The sequence below is a fragment of the Sinohyriopsis cumingii genome, chromosome 14 (genome assembly GCF_028554795.1).
Source record: "Sinohyriopsis cumingii isolate HCF-2022 chromosome 14, ASM2855479v2, whole genome shotgun sequence".
NCBI lineage: Eukaryota > Metazoa > Mollusca > Bivalvia > Unionida > Unionidae > Sinohyriopsis > Sinohyriopsis cumingii.
Genome location: NC_142974.1, coordinates 27506630 through 27531410, shown reverse-complemented (window position 1 = coordinate 27531410; position 24781 = coordinate 27506630). Strand labels below are relative to the sequence as shown.

At 30.4% G+C, this 24781-nt stretch overlaps 1 protein-coding gene across 6 annotated transcripts in view; it reads right to left on the bottom strand.

The window, feature by feature from the left end:
- The window catches only part of LOC149783476 (uncharacterized), a 298719-nt gene that overhangs the window by 102230 nt on the left and 171708 nt on the right, over positions 1-24781 (bottom strand). The window contains exons 59-75 of one of the 6 annotated variants that reach the window (XM_089931706.1): positions 22839-23011; positions 21743-21899; positions 20497-20669; positions 18320-18358; positions 17190-17228; positions 16341-16463; positions 15204-15242; positions 14389-14511; positions 13252-13290; positions 12437-12559; positions 11300-11338; positions 10457-10579; positions 9344-9382; positions 6977-7015; positions 6188-6310; positions 5065-5103; positions 4007-4051 (exon numbers count right to left, since the gene is read on the bottom strand). In XM_089931706.1, the coding sequence (XP_089787832.1) occupies positions 4007-4051; positions 5065-5103; positions 6188-6310; positions 6977-7015; positions 9344-9382; positions 10457-10579; positions 11300-11338; positions 12437-12559; positions 13252-13290; positions 14389-14511; positions 15204-15242; positions 16341-16463; positions 17190-17228; positions 18320-18358; positions 20497-20669; positions 21743-21899; positions 22839-23011 (1475 nt within the window). The remainder of the gene's footprint in view (positions 1-4006; positions 4052-5064; positions 5104-6187; positions 6311-6976; positions 7016-9343; positions 9383-10456; positions 10580-11299; positions 11339-12436; positions 12560-13251; positions 13291-14388; positions 14512-15203; positions 15243-16340; positions 16464-17189; positions 17229-18319; positions 18359-20496; positions 20670-21742; positions 21900-22838; positions 23012-24781) is intronic. The other 5 variants (XM_089931709.1, XM_089931707.1, XM_089931710.1 and 2 more) reach the window with 5 other exon arrangements.

The window sequence follows — 24781 nt, the reverse complement described above, 5'->3', positions numbered from 1 at the left end:
ATCTGGAGGAGTCAATAATAGTAATCACTTTTCTGAATCCCTGATTAACTTATTACCATATTTCATACAAACCCTAAATGGTGCCAATACTACTGACCAATACTATAATAATGATGATAACAATAATAATAATAATAATAATAAAAACTTTATTTAGAGAAGGTAACTCAGTTAGTTACAAAACTAATCTACCTTGATACCTTCTATCTGTTATGTACAATATATACAGTATATACAACAAGAGTCTGGCTTGACACTAAATAATTAAGTAATTTTAAAATTCAAAGTATCAAACCTGGAACACATGCACAGGCATCAGTGAAAACATAAACATAAATAAAACATAAAAAAACATAAAATATAATACTGCATTGAAACATTCAGCTATGAAAATGATGCATAATTACAGAAAAGCAGGCTTTATTTTCTGTACTAGAACTGTTCAGTTTTATAAAGATTTCATCCATTTAAGACATTGATTGTGAAAAGATGAAATGCTAGGAGCTTGCCTTATGTCACTGGGAATGTTGTTCCATACTAGTGGACCAGTATATTGAAAACTTTTTTAAAAATAATTCCTTCTTTGGCCTTGGTATAATGTAATTTTTTCTTCTTAAGGACCTTACATTTTGAGTGCCATCAGCATCTCTTTGGTGAAAGATATTGCTTAGATAGCCAGGAATGTCTTTTCTGGATACTTTATGCATCAATTTGGCCTTTCGAAGAAATATTCTTTCATGTATTGTTAAAACCTTTATATTATTCATTACGTCCTGAAAATTTTCTATACGTTGATCTAGAATGAAATGGCAAGCCCTCTTTTGGAGTCTTAAAAGTGTTGTTATGTTTGAATTTGAGGTATTACCCCAAATTACATTACAGTAGTCCAGATATGGCTGAATATAACTTTTATAAAAGATGACCCTATACTGAAGAGGAATGTATGTTCTGACTTTCCTCAGTAGCCAAAGATAAGAATTAACCTTTTCTGAAATATGTTTAATGTGAATAGACCAAGTAAGATTGTTATCCACGAATACATCAACAATTCTATCTTGAGAGGTCATATTGAGGCTCACATTGTCAAACAGAACCTGGAGTTTGTCACTATCTAGCTTGCACATTTTCTTTGTGTTGCAACTAGTGGGGCTTTCATTTTTTCTTTATTTGTGATCATACTGTTTTCCTTGCACCATACTTGAATTCTGTTGAGAACATTTTGTAAGTTATTTTCAAGTACTGTTTTGGTTTTACCAATCTCAGACAGTGTAGTATCATCTGCATAAAGGTCAGTGGAATAAACTGATGTTCCAATTTTAAGAGGTAAATCAATGATAAATAGAATGAATAATAGAGGTCCAAGGATAGAGCCTTGTGGTACTCTACAACTAATATTTTTACTTTCAGAAAGTTGACCATTTAGAGAAATTTTTTGCACTCTATCGGTTATGAAGTGAACCAGTTTTGGGAGTTTTGCACTGCATTCATAGATTTTTAGTTTTTCAAGTAAAATTTCATGGTCTACAAGATCAAAAGCTTTACAAAAATCAACCATAATAGTGCCTACCATTTGTCTTTGATCTAATGCTCTCAGCCATTTATCAATCAAAGATACAAGTGCAGTTTCACAGGTGTGATTCTGGCAAAAGCCAGACTGATTATCATGAAAAAGATCATAAGTGTTTAAATAGTTGAGAATCATGTACATGTTTTTCTAGTAATTTGGAGAGACAAGGATAAAGATGGGTCTGTAGTTATTTACATCATCTTTTGTTCCTGCTTTATGCAATGGTATAACCTTGGCAGTTTTCCATGCTCGTGGAAATTTATTAGACCTAATACTTTGATTGCAAATGAAAGCTATACTCTCTACAATCGCAGGTGCAGCTACCTTTAGTAGCCTTGGTCCAATCACATTAAGTCCTGTAGCTTTACAATCATCCATTTGTTTAATATATTTCAACACAAATTCGGGACTCATTTCAGGAATTTCAAACTTTATATTGTTTGATAGTTTTTTAGCACAAAAATGTTTGAGTTCCAGATGATCAGATGAAGTTCTGGGTTCTTTAAGTTTTTCAGCAATTTGAACAAAAGAGTTGTTAAAAATATTTGAGATGTCAGTTGGATTATCAATGTAAATGCCCTCATGATTGAGGGATAAAGTTTCAACTTTACTCTTACATTTGCCTGCACCAAACCCTGTAAACACTTTCCAGATAGCTTTGGGATTATTTTGGGTTTCATCAAGCACTTTTTCATAGTGCACTTGTTTGGATTGATGTATCATTTTATTAACTTTATTCCTCCAAACTCTATATTCAGTTTGATTTCCTACTGATTTTAGATGGTCTCTTTGCTTTATTGCTTCTAAAATTTCTGGGGAGATCCAGCCTGGCTGGTGGTCTTTCTTTATCCTGTGTGTTTTTAAAGGGGCATGCTTGTTCACTATACTGTCCATGTATCTAAAACATCATCAATATGTTCAAAGATTTGGACTGTATTCCATGGAATCTGTTTCAGATCTTCTAGGAATTTAACAGTATCAAAGTTTTGAAAGGATCTATAAGTAATGGATTTATGGATATTATTTTTTGTTGATTTTCCATTGACTTTACATGTTAGAAAAATTGCAGGGTGGACACTTATACCAATCTTTGGAACCATTATTTCCAAAACATTATCTTTTGTATTGGTATAAATATGATCTATAAGTGTTTAAGAGGTAGATGTTAGTCTGGTGGGATCATTTACTAGTTACTCCATACCTAATGAAGCAATAAAAGTCATCCAATTCACTTTTATTTGATCACTGAGAAGGTCTCTATTTATATGGACTAGAATGTACAATTCTTTCTCTTCTTTTGAATTTTATCTACTTGAAGTTCAAAATATTCACACCAATCAGTATGTGATGATGGGGGTCTGTACACAAAACCTACTAAATAGGGCTTAGCTTTTTCTGGAGTGATCTGTAGCCAAATGGGCTCTATTTAAAGTATTTCTAGATCTTCTAGTCTTCTACAAACAGTACCAGTTCTAACATACACAAGGAGCCCACCGCCACCTGTTTTCCTATCCTTTCGATAAGGTTTGTCGTAGAAATTGATATACAAGACATTTTCACCCTGATTTTCTATTAACATTGTTTCTGAGAGTCCAAATAAATGGATATTATTATTTGGAGGTTTGCAGTAACTTCAAATTTATGAGATTAATATCAATGCTATTAGAGGCACTCAAGGAGACATTAAAATTATTAAAACTATGTTCACAGTGATCATCATTACAGCTATCATTACTGTATAAAAAATTAGTTTTCCTACAACTGCATTTTCTACTATAATCATTGTATAAATCTTAACTATCAGTCATATTTTAATCTGTACAAGTAGCTGGTAAGTTTCCACATTCAGAACATGCACCAGCAAGGGGGTCAAATCTGTTTTGACAAGGGATGCCTGGTGGATATGACAGTCCTTGATAGACAGATTGGTCCTCCCCCTGAGTAGTGTCTTCCTGTTGAGTTGAGATGACCTCATTGCCCTTTTCCTATTCCATAAATCTAGTGTGAGTTTTGGCTTTGTGTCCAAAGCTACCACACTGATGGCATTCTATAGGCTGTCCGTGCCTGCATTCCTGTGCTGAATATTGATGAAGTAAAGCTTATCAAATATTCTTTATATGAAATGAAGCCCAGGATACGTATTGGGATTCATAATTTATTGGGATTTATGCATATAATACACACCATACCACAACATTAGTAGTGATATAGAACCCAAATAAACACTGTGCCACTTTCCAAAATCATGCCCTCTATAAACCAGCAGCTGTTATATACTTGCCACAAATCTGGTCCTAACTTAGCTAATTTCTAGTGGTAATCAAACATCTTTAAACTGACCATCACCATCAAATGGCTAAAATTAATGTTCCCAATAGTGTCCAGTTTATGAAAGATTTGTTCTATATGGATTTATGTATAAAAGATTAAATTCTGTACCTGGGCTGACAGTTGTAGACACTGTTGTTGTCCATGTACTATTACCTTAAAAAAAAAATAATTGTTCAATATTAACAAAAATATTCAGCCTCCTTGAATTTTTATGGTAGTTGCATTACCAGTGTTAGCTGGAACAAGAAAATATCTACACCACTTATCTATTACCAGCAGCCAGTCAATATTGGGATATAGTTTGGGGGTCTTTTCTTGTATAAACATTTAATTAATTAAGCCTGTTGAAACCCTCACCATTTGGGCTTATCAGGCAAAGGTTTCAACATAACGGAAGAATTTGGCAAATGCTGATACCAGAAAAATTATTTATAATACAAATTCTTACATAAAAGCCTAAGAAAACTGTTAAATATTCAGAAGCAACTTAATGTTTGCTGAGTGAAAGCAAGGATACATTACATAATCTTTACTTAAACCATTATTTGAAAAAGTTTATTCATTAGTACATTATATGAAATTGTGGTGTCACCAAAAATTCAGTATTTTCATCACTATAATTCACAATTAAATTCAATTCATTAAATCAGTAAGAAATCACAGAGCACGTGATTTCCTAGTACCAAATATATCAAAAATGATGTTCATGCAAGAGGAGAATAATAATAATAATAATTAATCTAATAATAATAATAATATTATTATTATGTTAAATAAAGGACCCCATTAAAAATAAAAAAGCTTTTCAATCCATTTGAAATCATAGCGGAAAAGTGATACAAAATCATTTTTAAGTTTGGGGTTGTAAAATACATTTCAATCATCACTAAAACATTTTTAATTACAGCATAACTACTCCTTTTCATTATACTATAAAGTATTAAAAGATTCACATTAGATGTGACATTTGTGAATGATTAATAACAATCATATTATTCATAATATTATTATTAACACCAAATGAAATTGAATTGTTGACCAAAGAAAAGAAAATACTAGTATCATCGATGTAAGATTAATGGAACTTGCTGTATAGACCAATTATGTTTGATTGTAATATACTTATAACCATGAGCACTTTGAATATCAAAACTTAAAAACTTTACCTGTGGTTGTAGACCTTGGTGTTGTAATTGTTGCATAACCTGAAAACATAATACATTACAATATTATATGTATCTTTTTTTAGTATCTAAAGTTCATTTCAATCTATATCTATAACTTTTTTCTTTGTTCTTTCATATTTTGTAAAGAAGCTATGTATCTTAACAGCATCATGGAAACAAATTATATTGAGTTATAAAATGAAGATTATAATTTGTATTTTTTCTATATTTGAAAAAAATACACATGTATTAATGAAAGCTGCATGACAAATTATGCATAATACAGTATTTATTGTTATGTATTATTTCCACAGTACATAGTTTTATGCTAGTTACTATTTGACAGTCTCAACAACATATCATGCACATTTTCACATTATGCCAATTTACATATGTGTGCTTTAAGTTCAGATAAAACAGTTTGGAAATGTATATAAATCTACAGACTTATGCAAATATGCATATGTTGACTGATGAATTTGTAAAGGGTAGTAAGCAAAGTTAAAACAATGTCCCATGAAATAATCCAAAGAAACAATAACCTTCCCAGTACCATCCACTTTCAATTCACTCGTGTTTGTGAGAAATTCAGTTTTGTGCATCTTGCCACTGATACTAACCACAAATTTAAAGAGCCCCCCACTCCACCCAAAGTCCAAAGGGAATGATCAAAACAAAGTAAAGTTTATATCATTTTTCTCACAGGACATATCCAAGAGTTTATATAGAACAAAATTCCATCCAGGTAGAACCAATAAAACTGATAACATTGATAATAAATAAATTCACAATATTTGGTGATCGCAATGGTTATGTGCGCTTTTAGGAACTCAAATTTCGGGATGGTAAATCATGTCAAGAAGTATCATGACCCTATCTTTATAAATTATGTAATTTCTCTGAGTCATATTCTTCTTGAAAATTGTATTTAAAAAGTGTGTTCATTATTACATTGTATGAAATTGTGGTGTCACTAAAAATTCAGTATTTTCAACACTATAATTTACACTTAAATTCAATTCATTAAATCAGTAAGAAATCACAGAGCATGTTCTAAACATATATGCATCTGAACTTTTAATTATATATTGTATTTTTTAGCAAAGGAAAAGAAAATACATACAATCCCATTCATCAGACTGATCTCTGCAGTCAAAATATCCATTACATCGTTGGAGGCCATAGTAGCACTGATTGCCACTAAAGCAGGATAAATATCCCAGCATCTCACAGGTGTCACCTGTAACTAGTACCAAATATATCAAAAATGATGTTCATGCAAGAGGAGAATAATAATAATAATAATAATAACTAATCTAATGATAATAATAATAATAACATTATTATTATTTTAAATAAAGGACCCCATTAGAAAAAACAAAGCTTTTCAATCCATTTGAAATCGCGGGGGGGGGGAAGTGATCAATGATTCCATTATGAAACTTTTGGTTTGAATGTTTTAGAAAATGTCTTATATTTGTGTCTCTTGTCAATCATGCTTAACAATGATAACTAAATTTCCAACAAATGTTCAAAGCAATTTACTACTAAATACATATTGACATAATTTGTATTAATCATTTATAAAAAGGAGTAATCAATTCAATATAAAAAATCATTTTTAAGTTTGGGGTTGTAAAATAAATTTCAATCATCACTAAAACATTTTAAGTATTAAAAGCTTCACAATAGATGTGACATGTGTGAATGATTAATAACAATTATATTATTCATAATATTATTATCAACACCAAATGAAATTGAATTGTTGACCAAAGAAATTAAATTACTAGCATTAAATGTGAATCAACCAATATAAGATTAATGTAACTTGCTATATAGACCAATTATATTTGATTGTAATATACTTATAACTATAAGCACTTTGAATATCAAACCTTAAAAACTTTACCTGTGCTTGTAGTCCTTGGTGTTGTGATTGTTGTATGACCTGAAAAAAAAAAATATATTGCCATACTGTCCATCTTTTTTTATTATCCAAAGCTCATTTTAAAATATATCCATAACATTTTGTATTTGTTCTTTCATATTTTGTAAAGAAGTTATATATCTTATTAACATCATGGAAACAAATTATATTGAGTTATAAAATGAAGATTATAATTAGCATTTTTGCTATATTTGAAAAATTACACATGTATTAATGAAAGCTGCATCAAAAAATATACATAATACAGTATTTATTGTTATGCATTGTTTCCACAGCTACATAGTTTTATGCTAGTTACCTTTTGACAGTCTCAGCAACCTGTTACTATCATGCACATTTTCACATCATGCCAATTTACATACATGTGCTTTAAGATCAGATAAAACAATTTGCAAATGTATATACATTTACAGACTTATGCAAATATGCATATGTTGACTGATGAATTTGTAAAGGGTAGTAAGCAAAGTTAAAACAATGTCCCATGAAATAATTCAAAGGAAAGATAACATTTACAGTACCTTCCACTTTGAATTCACTTGTATTTGTGATAAATTCAGTTTTGTGGATTTTACCACCGATATGAACCAAAAATGTAAAGACACCCCCCCAAAAAAAATGTTGTCATATTTGTGTCTCTTGTCATTAATGTTTGACAAAGTTAACTATATTTCCAACAAAGGTTCAATGCAATTTACATAACATATATTCTGACATAACTTTTTTCAATCTTTTACAAAAAGGAGTAATCAATTCAATATAAAAAATCATTTTATGTTTGGGGTAGTAAAATACATTTCAATCATCACTGAGACATGTTTTTTAATTACAGCAAAACTACCCCTTATTCTGATACCATAAAGTATTTACAGGTTACTGCATTTGTATGGGAAAATATGAACTAGTTTTGGGATGGAATACTGCATGAACTTGTGAGTGCAGTATATCCTTCCAACAAAACAAGTTCATATTTTCCCATACAAATGCAGTAACGTTTTTATTATTTGCTCATTTTTTATTCTACCCAAGTTTTAATTATATAAACAAAATACACTACAAGAAACAACATAAATGAATGAATGCCTTTTCCAAACTAAATACACAAGCGCAGATTTGTCATTACACAATGACATCATTATTAATGTGCACATAACTCCGCCCAGATAAATTTGACCTTAGTTGTGCACTCGAAATAACTTTCAAAAGAAAATGGCATGTCTAGTTAAAATTGAAATTTGCAGTCATAATGTGAATGAATGCGCATTGCAACAACTGTTCCATTTGATCTGGAATGAATATATTTTGGTATTTTGTTTCGATTTGAAGAAAGTTTGTGATTTTGGACTCGATTCATCTGTGCAAATTATACATGAAATACATCAGATTGAAGTGGTGCAGGAGAAGCGTGTTTACGTCTGCAAATGTGTTTCTGTTTCTGTCATTGAATGTTTGAAATCATAATGTGGGAAAAATGTGGGAAAAATATTAAGTCTTTCAATTGCAATTATCAAAAGACACTTTGGAATTTAATGCTTATTTCATTTTGAGTGCAGTAAGGAGGATGCAATTACACTTATCATCAAAATTACAGCACAATTTCGAAATGTGTAATCCAGATTGAAAACCAATGAATGGCGCATGTAATTCGGATTTGCAGAATTAAGAAAATATATTTTGAGGAAATTCAGGATGTAAAACTGTAAGTATATTTCTTTTTGCCATTCTTATCACCAGCTAAAGAAGAGAGTATATGCCTTGTCACTTGTATGTTATTTGTATGGACCTCGTCTTCCGTCTTTTATATAATGTAGCTAGCCTAAATCCGTAACATTGTATCAACATTGAATGTGCCAAAACAGTATTTTGCAGTCCACAAAACATGTTTTAGTTCATTCAGAAACAAATTTAAACAACCACAACATAAACAGCCTCTTATGCAAGTGTACATGTTTTGTGTACAAATCAAAAGTGCTGGCATTTGCATCATTGTTTGTTTACAATAGAAAGTAGTTCCTTTATGCACGTGAATGCTATATGTGTATTGTCGATGCATTCAGTATCACGGAATACTGAACGACTCTGACAATGTAAAGTTAACGGGGAAAACAATGAGCATATAATAATAAAAGTTTCACAATAGATGTGACATGTGTGAAAGATTAATAACAATCATATTATTCATAATATTATTATTAACACCAAAAGAAACTCAATTGTTGACCATTGAAATTAAAATGACAGTATCTTCTGTGAATCAACCAATGTAAGATTAATTGTAAAATACTTATAACCATAAGCATTTTGAACATCAAAACTTAAAAACTTTACCTGTGGTTGTAGACCTTGGTGTTGTGGTTGATGGATAGCCTGAAAACAAAATACATTGCAATACTGTCTGTATCTTGTTTTAGTATCCAAAATTCATTTCAAACCATATCCATAACATTTTTTATTCGTTCTTTCATTTTTTGGTAAAGATGCTATGTATTTCTTTAGCAGCATGGAAACAAATAATATTGAATTATAAAATGAATATTATAATTTGTATTTTTTCTATATTTGACAAAAATACAGATGTATTAATAAAAGCTGCATGACAAATTATACATACTACAGTATTTATTGTCATGCATTGTTTCCAGAGCTACATACTTTTACAGTCTAAGCAACCTAACTATGTTACTATCATGCACATTTTCACATCATACCAATTTCCATAAGTGTGCTTTAAGTTCAGACAAAACAATTTGGACATGTACAAAAATTGACAGACTTATATGCTGACTGATGAACTTGTAGAGGGTAGTAAGCAAAGTTAAAACAATGTCCCATGAAATAATTCAAAGGAAAGATAACATTCCCAGTACCTTCTACTTTCAATTCACTTGTGTTTGTGAGGAATTCAGTTTTGTGGATTTTTGCACTGATACAAGTCACAGATTTAAAAACACACCCCAAAAAAAGGGAATGTGAAAACAAAGTAAAGTATGAATACATTTTCTCACAGGGCATATCCAAACATTTACATAGAACAAAATTCCATTTAGGTAGAACCAATAAGAATGATAAAATTGATTAAAAAAAACTAATTCAAAATATTTGGTGACCTGACTGGTGACGTGCAGTTTTATCAGCTACAATTTGGGGATGGTAAATCATGTCAAAAAGTATCAAGACCCTTACAAAATAATTATCATTATAACTTATGTAATTTCTCCGAGTCATATTCTTCTTGAAAATATTATTTAAATAGTTTGTTTTTTTGGTATATTATATGAAATTGTCGTGTCATTGAAAATTATGTCTTTTTAACACTATTATTCACACTTAAATTCCATTCATTAAATCAGTGAGAAATCACAAAGCATGGTCTAAATAGATATGCAACTGAACTTTTATTTATTTATTGTATTTTTCAGCAAAGGAAAAGAAAATACATACAATCCCATTCATCAGACTGATCTCTGCAGTTATAATATCCATCACATCGTTGGAAGCCACTGTAGCATTGATTGCCACTAAAGCAGGATAAATATCCCAGCATCTCACAGGTGTCACCTGTAACTAGAACCAAAGATATCAATAATGATGTTCATGCTAGTGGAGAATGCTAATAATAATAGCAATAATAATAATAATAATAATAATTAATATAATAATGATAATATTATTATCATTAAAAAATGGACCCCATCAGAAATTACAATGCTTTTCAATCCATTTGAAATGATAGGGAAAAGTCATCCTTTATTCCATTTTTAAAACCATTCATCTGCACATTTTAGACATCTTCCATTCATGTCTCTTGCCAACAACATCTTCCATTCATGTCTCTTGCCACTTATGTTTGAATAAGATAACTATATTTCTAACAAACGTTCAATGCAATTTACTATCAAATACATTTTGACATAACTTTTTTCAATCATTTACATAAAGTCATCAATTCATGATAAAAGAACATTTCTAAGTTTGGCATTGTAAAAAAACATTAAATCATCACTGAAACAATTCTTTTAATCAAAATTATACAAAAATTATTCCTTTTCATAATAAAGTATTAAAAGTTTCATTTGATGTGACATGTGTGAATGATTAACAACCCTCAGATTATTCATAACATTATTATCAACACCAAATGAAATAGAGTTGTTGACAAAAGAAATTAAAAAACTAGTATCATCGATGTACAATTAATGGAACTTGTTAAATAGACCCATTATATTTGATTGTAATATACTTATAACCATGAGAATTTTTAATATTAAAACTTAAAAACTTTACCTGTGGTTGTAGACCTTGGTGTTGTGGTTGTTGTATAACCTGAAAACAAAATACATTGCAATACTATCTGTATCTTTTTTAAGTATCCAAAGTTCATTTCAAAATATATCCATAACATTTTTTATTTGTTCTTTCATATTTTGTAAAGAAGCTATGTATCTTATTAGCAGCATGGAAACAAATTATATTGAGAGATAAAATGAAGATTATAATTTGTATTTTTCCTATATTTGAAAAATTACACATGTATTAATGAAAGCTGAATGAACAAATGATACATAATACAATATTTATTGTTATGCATTGTTTCCACAGCTACATAGTTTTATGTTAGTTACCTTTTGACAGTCTCATCAACCTATGTTACTATCATGCACATTTTCACATCATGCCAAGTTACATACTTGTGCTTTAAGTTTAGATAAAACAATTTGCAAATGTATATAGATTTACAGACTTATGCAAATATGCATGTGTTGACTGATGAATTTGTAAAAGGTATTAAGCAAAGTTAAAACAATGTCCCAGGAAATAATTCAAAGGAAAGATAACATTCCCAGTACCTTCTACTTTCAATTCACTTGTGTTTGTGAGGAATTCAGTTTTGTGGATTTTTGCACTGATACAAGTCACAGATTTAAAGACACACCTCAAAAAAAGGGAATGTGAAAACAAAGTAAAGTTTGAATACATTTTCTCACAGGGCATATCCAAACATTTACATAGAACAAAATTCCATTTAGGTAGAACCAATAAGAATGATAAAATTGATTAAAAAAAACTGATTCAAAATATTTGGTGACCTGACTGGTGACGTGCAGTTTTATCAGCTACAATTTGGGGATGGTAAATCATGTCAAAAAGTATCAAGACCCTTACAAAATAATTATCATTATAACTTATGTAATTTCTCCGAGTCATATTCTTCTTGAAAATATTATTTAAATAGTTTGTTTTTTTGGTATATTATATGAAATTGTCGTGTCATTGAAAATTATGTCTTTTTAACACTATTATTCACACTTAAATTCCATTCATTAAATCAGTGAGAAATCACAAAGCATGGTCTAAATAGATATGCAACTGAACTTTTATTTATTTATTGTATTTTTCAGCAAAGGAAAAGAAAATACATACAATCCCATTCATCAGACTGATCTCTGCAGTTATAGTATCCATCACATCGTTGGAAGCCACTGTAGCATTGATTGCCACTAAAGCAGGATAAATATCCCAGGATCTCACAGGTGTCACCTGTAACTAGAACCAAAGATATCCATAATGATGTTCATGCTAGTGGAGAATGCTAATAATAATAGCAATAATAATAATAATAATAATTAATATAATAATGATAATATTATTATCATTAAAAAATGGACCCCATCAGAAATTACAATGCTTTTCAATCCATTTGAAATGATAGGGAAAAGTCATCCTTTATTCCATTTTTAAAACCATTCCTCTGCACATTTTAGACAACATCTTCCATTCATGTCTCTTGCCACTTATGTTTGAATAAGATAACTATATTTCTAACAAATGTTCAATGCAATTTACCATCAAATACATTTTGACATAACTTTTTTCAATCGTTTACATAAAGTCATCAATTCATGATAAAAGAACATTTCTAAGTCTGGCATTGTTAAAAAGCATTAAATCATCACTGAAACAATTTTTTTTTATCAAAATTATACAAAAATTATTCCTTTTCATAATAAAGTATTAAAAGTTTCATTTGATGTGACATGTGTGAATGATTAACAACCCTCAGATTATTCATAACATTATTATCAACACCAAATGAAATAGAGTTGTTGACAAAAGAAATTAAAAAACTAGTATCATCGATGTACAATTAATGGAACTTGTTAAACAGACCCATTATATTTGATTGTAATATACTTATAACCGTGAGAATTTTTAATATTAAAACTTAAAAACTTTACCTGTGGTTGTAGACCTTGGTGTTGTGGTTGTTGTATAACCTGAAAACAAAATACATTGCAATACTATCTGTATCTTTTTTAAGTATCCAAAGTTCATTTCAAAATATATCCATAACATTTTTTATTTGTTCTTTCATATTTTGTAAAGAAGCTATGTATCTTATTAGCAGCATGGAAACAAATTATATTGAGAGATAAAATGAAGATTATAATTTGTATTTTTCCTATATTTGAAAAATTACACATGTATTAATGAAAGCTGAATGAACAAATGATACATAATACAATATTTATTGTTATACATTGTTTCCACAGCTACATAGTTTTATGTTAGTTACCTTTTGACAGTCTCATCAACCTATGTTACTATCATGCACATTTTCACATCATGCCAAGTTACATACTTGTGCTTTAAGTTTAGATAAAACGATTTGCAAATGTATATAGATTTACAGACTTATGCAAATATGCATGTGTTGACTGATGAATTTGTAAAAGGTATTAAGCAAAGTTAAAACAATGTCCCAGGAAATAATTCAAAGGAAAGATAACATTCCCAGTACCTTCTACTTTCAATTCACTTGTGTTTGTGAGGAATTCAGTTTTGTGGATTTTTGCACTGATACAAGTCACAGATTTAAAGACACACCTCAAAAAAAGGGAATGTGAAAACAAAGTAAAGTTTGAATACATTTTCTCACAGGGCATATCCAAACATTTACATAGAACAAAATTCCATTTAGGTAGAACCAATAAGAATGATAAAATTGATTAAAAAAAACTGATTCAAAATATTTGGTGACCTGACTGGTGACGTGCAGTTTTATCAGCTACAATTTGGGGATGGTAAATCATGTCAAAAAGTATCAAGACCCTTACAAAATAATTATCATTATAACTTATGTAATTTCTCCGAGTCATATTCTTCTTGAAAATATTATTTAAATAGTTTGTTTTTTTGGTATATTATATGAAATTGTCGTGTCATTGAAAATTATGTCTTTTTAACACTATTATTCACACCTAAATTCCATTCATTAAATCAGTGAGAAATCACAAAGCATGGTCTAAATAGATATGCAACTGAACTTTTATTTATTTATTGTATTTTTCAGCAAAGGAAAAGAAAATACATACAATCCCATTCATCAGACTGATCTCTGCAGTTATAATATCCATCACATCGTTGGAAGCCACTGTAGCATTGATTGCCACTAAAGCAGGATAAATATCCCAGCATCTCACAGGTGTCACCTGTAACTAGAACCAAAGATATCAATAATGATGTTCATGCTAGTGGAGAATGCTAATAATAATAGCAATAATAATAATAATAATAATTAATATAATAATGATAATATTATTATCATTAAAAAATGGACCCCATCAGAAATTACAATGCTTTTCAATCCATTTGAAATGATAGGGAAAAGTCATCCTTTATTCCATTTTTAAAACCATTCCTCTGCACATTTTAGACAACATCTTCCATTCATGTCTCTTGCCACTTATGTTTGAATAAGATAACTATATTTCTAACAAACGTTCAATGCAATTTACCATCAAATACATTTTGACATAACTTTTTTCAATCGTTTACATAAAGTCATCAATTCATGATAAAAGAACATTTCTAAGTCTGGCATTGTTAAAAAGCATTAAATCATCACTGAAACAATTTTTTTTTATCAAAATTATACAAAAATTATTCCTTTTCATAATAAAGTATTAAAAGTTTCATTTGATGTGACATGTGTGAATGATTAACAACCCTCAGATTATTCATAACATTATTATCAACACCAAATGAAATAGAGTTGTTGACAAAAGAAATTAAAAAACTAGTATCATCGATGTACAATTAATGGAACTTGTTAAACAGACCCATTATATTTGATTGTAATATACTTATAACCGTGAGAATTTTTAATATTGAAACTTAAAAACTTTACCTGTGGTTGTAGACCTTGGTGTTGTGGTTGTTGTATAACCTGAAAACAAAATACATTGCAATACTATCTGTATCTTTTTTAAGTATCCAAAGTTCATTTCAAAATATATCCATAACATTTTTTATTTGTTCTTTCATATTTTGTAAAGAAGCTATGTATCTTATTAGCAGCATGGAAACAAATTATATTGAGAGATAAAATGAAGATTATAATTTGTATTTTTCCTATATTTGAAAAATTACACATGTATTAATGAAAGCTGAATGAACAAATGATACATAATACAATATTTATTGTTATGCATTGTTTCCACAGCTACATAGTTTTATGTTAGTTACCTTTTGACAGTCTCATCAACCTATGTTACTATCATGCACATTTTCACATCATGCCAAGTTACATACTTGTGCTTTAAGTTTAGATAAAACAATTTGCAAATGTATATAGATTTACAGACTTATGCAAATATGCATGTGTTGACTGATGAATTTGTAAAAGGTATTAAGCAAAGTTAAAACAATGTCCCAGGAAATAATTCAAAGGAAAGATAACATTCCCAGTACCTTCTACTTTCAATTCACTTGTATTTGTGAGGAATTCAGTTTTGTGGATTTTTCACTGATACAAGTCACAGATTTAAAGACACACCCCAAAAAAAGGGAATGTGAAAACAAAGTAAAGTTTGAATACATTTTCTCACAGGGCATATCCAAACATTTACATAGAACAAAATTCCATTTAGGTAGAACCAATAAGAATGATAAAATTGATTAAAAAAAAATGATTCAAAATATTTGGTGACCTGACTGGTGACGTGCAGTTTTATCAGCTACAATTTGGGGATGGTAAATCATGTCAAAAAGTATCAAGACCCTTACAAAATAATTATCATTATAACTTATGTAATTTCTCTGAGTCATATTCTTCTTGAAAATATTATTTAAATAGTTTGTTTTTTTTGGTATATTATATGAAATTGTCGTGTCATTGAAAATTATGTCTTTTTAACACTATTATTCACACTTAAATTCCATTCATTAAATCAGTGAGAAATCACAAAGCATGTTCTAAATAGATATGCAACTGAACTTTTATTTATTTATTGTATTTTTCAGCAAAGGAAAAGAAAATACATACAATCCCATTCATCAGACTGATCTCTGCAGTTATAATATCCATCACATCGTTGGAAGCCACTGTAGCATTGATTGCCACTAAAGCAGGATAAATATCCCAGCATCTCACAGGTGTCACCTGTAACTATAACCAAAGATATCAATAATGATGTTCATGCTAGTGGAGAATGCTAATAATAATAGCAATAATAATAATAATAATAATAATAATTAATATAATAATGATAATATTATTATCATTAAAAAATGGACCCCATCAGAAATTACAATGCTTTTCAATCCATTTGAAATGATAGGGAAAAGTCATCCTTTATTCCATTTTTAAAACCATTCATCTGCACATTTTAGACAACATCTTCCATTCATGTCTCTTGCCAACAACATCTTCCATTCATGTCTCTTGCCACTTATGTTTGAATAAGATAACTATATTTCTAACAAACGTTCAATGCAATTTACTATCAAATACATTTTGACATAACTTTTTTCAATCATTTACATAAAGTCATCAATTCATGATAAAAGAACAGTTCAAAGTTTGGCATTGTAAAAAAACATTAAATCATCACTGAAACAATTTTTTTAATCAAAATTATACAAAAATTATTCCTTTTCATAATAAAGTATTAAAAGTTTCATTTGATGTGACATGTGTGAATGATTAACAACCCTCAGATTATTCATAACATTATTATCAACACCAAATGAAATAGAGTTGTTGACAAAAGAAATTAAAAAACTAGTATCATCGATGTACAATTAATGGAACTTGTTAAATAGACCCATTATATTTGATTGTAATATACTTATAACCATGAGAATTTTTAATATTAAAACTTAAAAACTTTACCTGTGGTTGTAGACCTTGGTGTTGTGGTTGTTGTATAACCTGAAAACAAAATACATTGCAATACTATCTGTATCTTTTTTAAGTATCCAAAGTTCATTTCAAAATATATCCATAACATTTTTTATTTGTTCTTTCATATTTTGTAAAGAAGCTATGTATCTTATTAGCAGCATGGAAACAAATTATATTGAGAGATAAAATGAAGATTATAATTTGTATTTTTCCTATATTTGAAAAATTACACATGTATTAATGAAAGCTGAATGAACAAATGATACATAATACAATATTTATTGTTATGCATTGTTTCCACAGCTACATAGTTTTATGTTAGTTACCTTTTGACAGTCTCATCAACCTATGTTACTATCATGCACATTTTCACATCATGCCAAGTTACATACTTGTACTTTAAGTTTAGATAAAACAATTTGCAAATGTATATAGATTTACAGACTTATGCAAATATGCATGTTTAGACTGATGAATTTGTAAAAGGTATTAAGCAAAGTTAAAACAAGGTCCCAGGAAATAATTCAAAGGAAAGATAACATTCCCAGTAACTTCCACTTTCAATTCACTTGTATTTGTGGGAAATTCAGTTTTGTGGATCTTGCCACTTTTACCAACTACAAATTTAATGACAGCCCCACCCCCACGTCTTATATTTGTGTCTCTTGTCATTCAGGTTTGACAAAGGAAACTATATTTCCAACAAAAATTTAATGCAATTTACTACTAAATATATTTTGACATAACTTATTTTCAATCATTTACAAAAATGAGAAATCAATTCCTTATAAAAGAACATTTTTAAGCTTGGGGTTGTAAAATACATACCAATCATCACTGAAACATTTTCTTAATTACAGAAAAACTACTCCTTTTTATGATACCATAAAGGATTAAAAGTTTCACAATAGATGTGACATGTGTGCAAGATTAATAACAATCATATTATTCATAATATTATTATCAACAACAAATGAAATAGAATTGTTGACCAAAGAAATTAAAATACTAGTATCATCGATGTAAGAATAATGGAACTTGAAATAAAGACCAATTATATTTGATTAAATATACTTATAACCATAAGAATTTTTAATATTAAAACTTAAAAACTTTACCTGTGGTTGTAGACCTTGGTGTTGTGATTGTTGGATAACCTGAAAATAAAATATATTCTGATAATGAACTTTTGAAAATAATTCAGATCTATTAATGAAAATTGTATGAAAAATTAAACGTAATACAATATTTTATTATGCATTGTTTTCACAGTTACAATAATTATTTTATGCATCCTTAAAGTCTGTCTCTTTTTAGTCGGAGGTTCATCCAGTTTTATTAAGGTTCTAGGTGTTAACATTATTAGTACTTAGTTTTAATATCACATGTAAAGACAGTTCTGACTGGGCATTGGGGAAAACATAAAAAATCTATACATGTGTATTGCATATCTAACAAATATTGAAATAAAAAGAAATAATTATCTCATCCAGAAAAATAAGCCTTTACTGAAAGAAAAAAGTTAATGGCTTCATTCAAAGAAGATATACAGAGATTAATTCTTTAAACAATGTGAGTAACCTGGTCACACCTAATTGAAGAGAGGACAGCGTTATGATTCATATGTAATCACTTAACATGGGGGTGGGGGTGGCTACAAACATCACAAGTCTTGAACACCATCAATTAAATCCAACAAACAATTCTCTCTTGCTGGTTTAATAGACAATGACATTACTCCCCCCGGGCAATACGGATTAAGGAGACAAACAATATATGCGACCACTATGTCAATTTTGGCACTACAATAGCAATTTGTGACATGTACATTAGCCTGGTTTACAGACTGTAGCATCTATCACTGGTAGCCACAATCCTTTTTTAAATTTTTTGTATTATTATTATTCCTTTTATGTTTGTTTTTAATCAGAACAATCATTACTAATCACGCGGTAGTTGTAACAATTGATTATATATATGTCAGGGATGTCTATTTTTTCACGATATGGTTGTTCATAGGGATGAAAGATCCTACTCATACATATCATCTTCAATAAGGCCGGGAAGCAGGCTAAGTGCAGGGATCATTAGTCCAGTTCCCTGCTTTGTATGCTCCTTGTGTCACTCTTTCCTGTATGATAAGTGGAGAACAACACAGGGAACATACAAAGCAGGGAACCAGCCTAGGGAATAATCTTCTACATGTGCTTTAGTCTTGTTTACAGTAGAAACTATAAAACACTATAAAGCATACCTACATAATTTCAGATCTTGGTACCCATCCTTTTGGTTATATTTTTTATTTTCAGAACAGTATGAGCGGTCATTGTTACAGGGATTAAATAATGGTCAGTGGAGTTTATCCTCGTTTTTGCTATGCGGTTGTACATAGCAGTGTCAAAAAGCATCACTGGTTATGTTCAGCGGGTGGTCGCTAACAACAGATCATTTATATATTAAAAAAATCAATCCTTGCATCACGATTGTGGTATGAAATGACAGGTGCTCACTCATAAGTTGAGCTCGTTCATAACAGTTTTTACTGCATTATCATTTCAAACAAGCACAGCACATCCTGAACACTTTCTGACTGAACAGTTTGTGGTTCTGTTGGTTGGACACTACTATCGAGCACATGATAGGCTATGTATGGCAGCCAGCATATCCAGTTGAGGTAGAACCTGGGAAAATCCAGGGAAGGACCACCAATACACAGGAAGCTAGTGGCAATCTTTTTCAGATTCCCATGTTGGCCAGGAATGAGGCTCAAACACAAGCAGAGGTAGGAGGTCAGTAATGGGTTAAGGTAAGTGCTTTAAATCACTCAGCAGCCAAGCACCCCCTCTAGATTAGAGAGATACAGTAAGTGAATATATCATATTCATATACCTGGTCCATAATAATAAAATATATTCATAGTTCTTTAATACAGTTCCCAAGATATATACCATAGAAAAGCATACATGTAATCAACTGTCCAAAGAAGCATGGTGGCCTTCCTGTATTTTTGTATGGCAAAAATAAGCATAATAATCATGCATAATTTGCTTTCTGACAATTCCTGAACAAATGATTAGTGTGATCATTTTTCTTTATATTTGTTTACCTTCTTCTGGTGCTTACTCTATTTCAATTTTTCTCTTCTTTTAATCAGTTAATTTAATGTGTGCATAATTACATGACGTGAGTGCTGGGTATTTGCACAAACATGTGTATTCAACTGCTTGTGTTTCTTCAGTCTGTCTACCTGCATTTACATATGAGGTTGAAACTAAGAAAACAAAACTAAACGTACCACAATGCACACCAGCGTCATCACTGTGATTACAATTGTGAATGTACCATCCATTATGGCTGCAGTTGTATATGGAGCTTTCATTTCCAATACATCTAACATCATCCAGAAGAATGCTTAGGCTGCTATTGGAGCCCCAAGGCGCACAACACACTGCAGTTGCTCCTAAGGTGCTAGGGAAGCAAAAGAAGAGAGGAACTAATGTCATATGAAATTGATGATGGAAGTAAATGCAATTTAGAAAATATATTAATGCAACCAGCCCGGAGTTCATCAGTTTAACATACAGGATGATGTAATCTAATTTTTCTTGATTGGTAGTTGACGAAAAAGACCTCATATACACACCATAATCATTTTTTGTAGCTTTCAGGTTTTTTAAGCAAAACAACAGAGCAAACATAACTTCACAACATTTCTATAACTGTAGGCTTTAGGGTATTTATTTTATCAATCTCTTATGCGATATTTTAAAAAACATTGTTTGCTTATGAAGTATACTGGTCATCACAGAATTTAAGATAAAGTCACATGTATAAGTAACTCATGAAATTTTCACAAGAGTTCCACAGAATGCAGTGTCTCATATTTTCCAATGATATGGGCTTGCAAAACAGTTCAAGACTTTCACAAAAATTTTAACACAAAGAGTTGAAGTTGCCTGAGCTGGTGAATGACATATTCAGTACATCTCACAATTAAAAATGGCAAGATAATATAACTCCTCAATTTAAACCTATAAACTCATAAGAAGGCCTATCAGTTAGATATGAGAATAAATTACAAGTAAAAAGGGTTTGTTTCTCAATTGTGTCAGCAATATTACAAATACCAAGCTTTCCAGGAAACAGGGTACATAAACACATGAGAAAGAATTATTGTGCTCACTTGTGAATTATAATGTGAGAAAGACTTATCGTTAATTGGGCCAACCATAAGAAAAATTATGAAGTACGTATCCACAGAAACTGATGAGACCTCTTATTTCAACATAATTACTGAAATAAAACACAAACAACTCTTCACATCTTGTACACAACCTGACAAGAAAAGTTGTTGAAATGTACGTAATGAAATCACTTCAGACAAGGTTTTCTTTTTAAAAAAACTTGTCAAAGTTTGAAAATGTGTGGATTAGGCTTATCTTCAAAAAAAGCCTATCATCAGTGAATTACTTCAATAATTCTACAAATATCACACAGAGGAGGTTAGTCACCTCAGAAAGCTAGACTGTTTTATTCCTTACCTGTATCCAAGCATTCTGCAGACCACTGCAGCATCATTATCATCCCAGGAATCATCACATATGGTGCCCCATGAACCATTATAATAAACTTCCACTCTTCCCTCATACTGGTTCTGTCCACCAACCAGTCGAACTTCAGAACTAGTGACACTATTACCTTTAAAAGAAATGACATAATACACCAATGAGACATGCGACGTGCTTGTTCCATATAAATCTCACCAAAAAAATTTAGACCCAAATCTAACTCTGCATTTATCAGGGTATATTTTAATTCCAGGTTCATTCAAACGGCAGAACATCCAATACCTGTCATTGTGATCACATCAAACCATGCAGTATCTTGTAAGAGGAATCATATGTAATAAATAAAGAACCAGCAGCTAAAAAGGAGAATTGCTTATAGACTGATGAAGGGATGGAAGGAGTAGATGGTGGGTATCACAATATCCCTGTTAATGTGCGAAAACAAGACAAAGGTTTGCCAACACGATGTAAGAAAAATAAAAAAGAAAAGTTTTTAAACCAAACATTATAGTTATGTCTACTGACTACCATGAGCAATATTTCATAGCAGTTCAGCAACATCTGCACATTTATTGCCCAAAAAGTTATAAGATGTGGTTCATGTATTTTTCTCTTATGATGGCTGCATTTGCAAGCTATTAGACATTTTCCAAATGTATTATAAAAATAGTAAAATCTGGTAATGTATCTAAAGAAATATTTACGTTTTCCAAGGAACCTTGTCTATCAGGACAATAATATTGCACACACACACACACAGAATCTGACTTGCAAAAACATTTAAATAAAATGTACATTTAAAAAGAAATAATGATGCTGCTATCACTGATGTTGGAAAAGTGATACCTATGCCTAACCTTCCTTACACAGATGTGACAATAAATATTTATTAAGAGGTAGTTTCAGTAGGTTACTGATATTAAAGTACTCAAAGTACCTAACCTAGGAAGCATTTAAGTATGGGAGTGATTTGGTAAGTTGGGCAAAAGAACATGAATAACTTACTTATCTTCGTATACATATGTATCATGTCAAATTTAAAAGAATGTCAATAAAAAAATATACCAACCACAACGTACACCAGCATCTTCTGAGTGGTCACAATTATGAGAGTACCACGCATTACGACTACAATTGTATATAGAACTTTCAGCTCCACTGCAATTGACATCATCCATGAAAATGCCCAGATTTGAGTTGGAGCCAAATCCAGCACAGCATACTGCAGATGCTCCAATAGTGCTGTACATATAAGGGAGAAAGAGATGAAATAACAAATGTTTGGAGAAAAACATTTTACTTTGAGTTTACTTTAACCATAAGATGGTCATTAATTTCTTTTGAAAAAAATTTGAATCTATTCCAATTTTGTCAAGAGAAGAAACAAAATGATATACGTACAAATTTTCAAGAAAGATTTTTTTTATAGATGAAATGATCTAAAGTTTTATTACTTTTAGTAATCAGTCATATTTGATTGCAGTTCAGGATCTTTTCTACAAAACAGAGAGCTTTTCATGTATGTATGTATGTATGTATGTATGTATGTATGTGTTTTAATGTCACATCAATACCATATTGGCAATTAAAAACAATTTCTAAAAATGTAATGATAAATAACTGCAACAAAAAAATCATTCTCACAATGTCTTGCAGTTTCCTTCCAATAAATGTGAGACAATAAACAGAACATTTGAAACCTATAAAGTTATACCAGGGCCAATCAGTTTGGTATGAACATACAAGTTTAAAATAATTTGATTCTCAATTGTAACAGCAATACTGCTACATCCAAGCCTTCCTAGAAACTGGGTATGTAAGTCTATGTGCAATATTGTCTTTACTATGACTATGCAAAGAAGACTGATCATCAACTGGGCTCAACAAGAGAAAGGTTACGAGGCAAAACATCCCCAGAAATCAATAAGGTCTCTGCTTTAAATGAGATTACTGAATAACTCTATAACAATTAAAATCTTATCTAATTCTTTTTACAAACTGTATTTCTCCCAGGATACATAATCGTGGCCTGAAAAGAACACCTCTTGTAACATGGACTGAGGATATATTTCAGACAAAGTTCTCTTTCAAAAATTCCTAAAAGTCTAAAACAGGGGAATGAGATCATCAAAAACTCGTGTGAAACTTCATGCATAGCTTTGATTGATAAATGGCTGAAAGCATTAGACCAAGGAAAAATGGTAGGTACCATTATGGTTGACTTTTGTAAAGCTTTTGGTCTTGTAGGCCATGAAAGTTTGCTTGAAAACTAGAAATCTATCATTGCAGTGAAAACTCCCTAAAATGGTTTACTTCTTAACCAATAGACTGCAGAAAGTACCTTTAAATGAAAGTAAAAATATTAATTGTGGAGTATTACAAGGCTCTATCCTTGGACCACTATTATTCATTCTATTTACCAACAATTGCCTCTTAAGATAGGAACATCAATTTCTTCCACTGACCTCTATGCAGATGATACTACACTGTCTATCATGGGGAAAACCAAAACTGTACTTGAAAATAATTTACAACATGCTCTCAACAGACTTAAAGTATGGTGCAAGAAAAATGGTATGATCATACCAACAGAAAAAACAAAATACCTCCTAGTTACAACACACAAAAACGAGGCTGGATAGCGACAAACTCCAGGTTCTATCTGACAATATGAGCCTTAGTATGACCTCTCATGATACAATTCTTGGTGTATTTATAAATAACAATCTTACTTAGTCTGTTCACATTAAACATGTTTCAAAAATGATAAATTCTTATATTTGGCTACTGAAGGAAATTAAAACAAACATTCTTCCTCAGTATAAGGTCATCTTTTATAAGTTATATTTAGTCAAACATAACAAACCTTAAGACTCCAAATGAGGGCATGACATATAATTATTGACCAGTGTATTGACAGTTTCCAGGAAGCACTGAATACTATCAAGATTTTATCACTAAATGAAAGAATATTTCTTAGGCCAAATTGACATATAAAGTATCCAGAAAAGC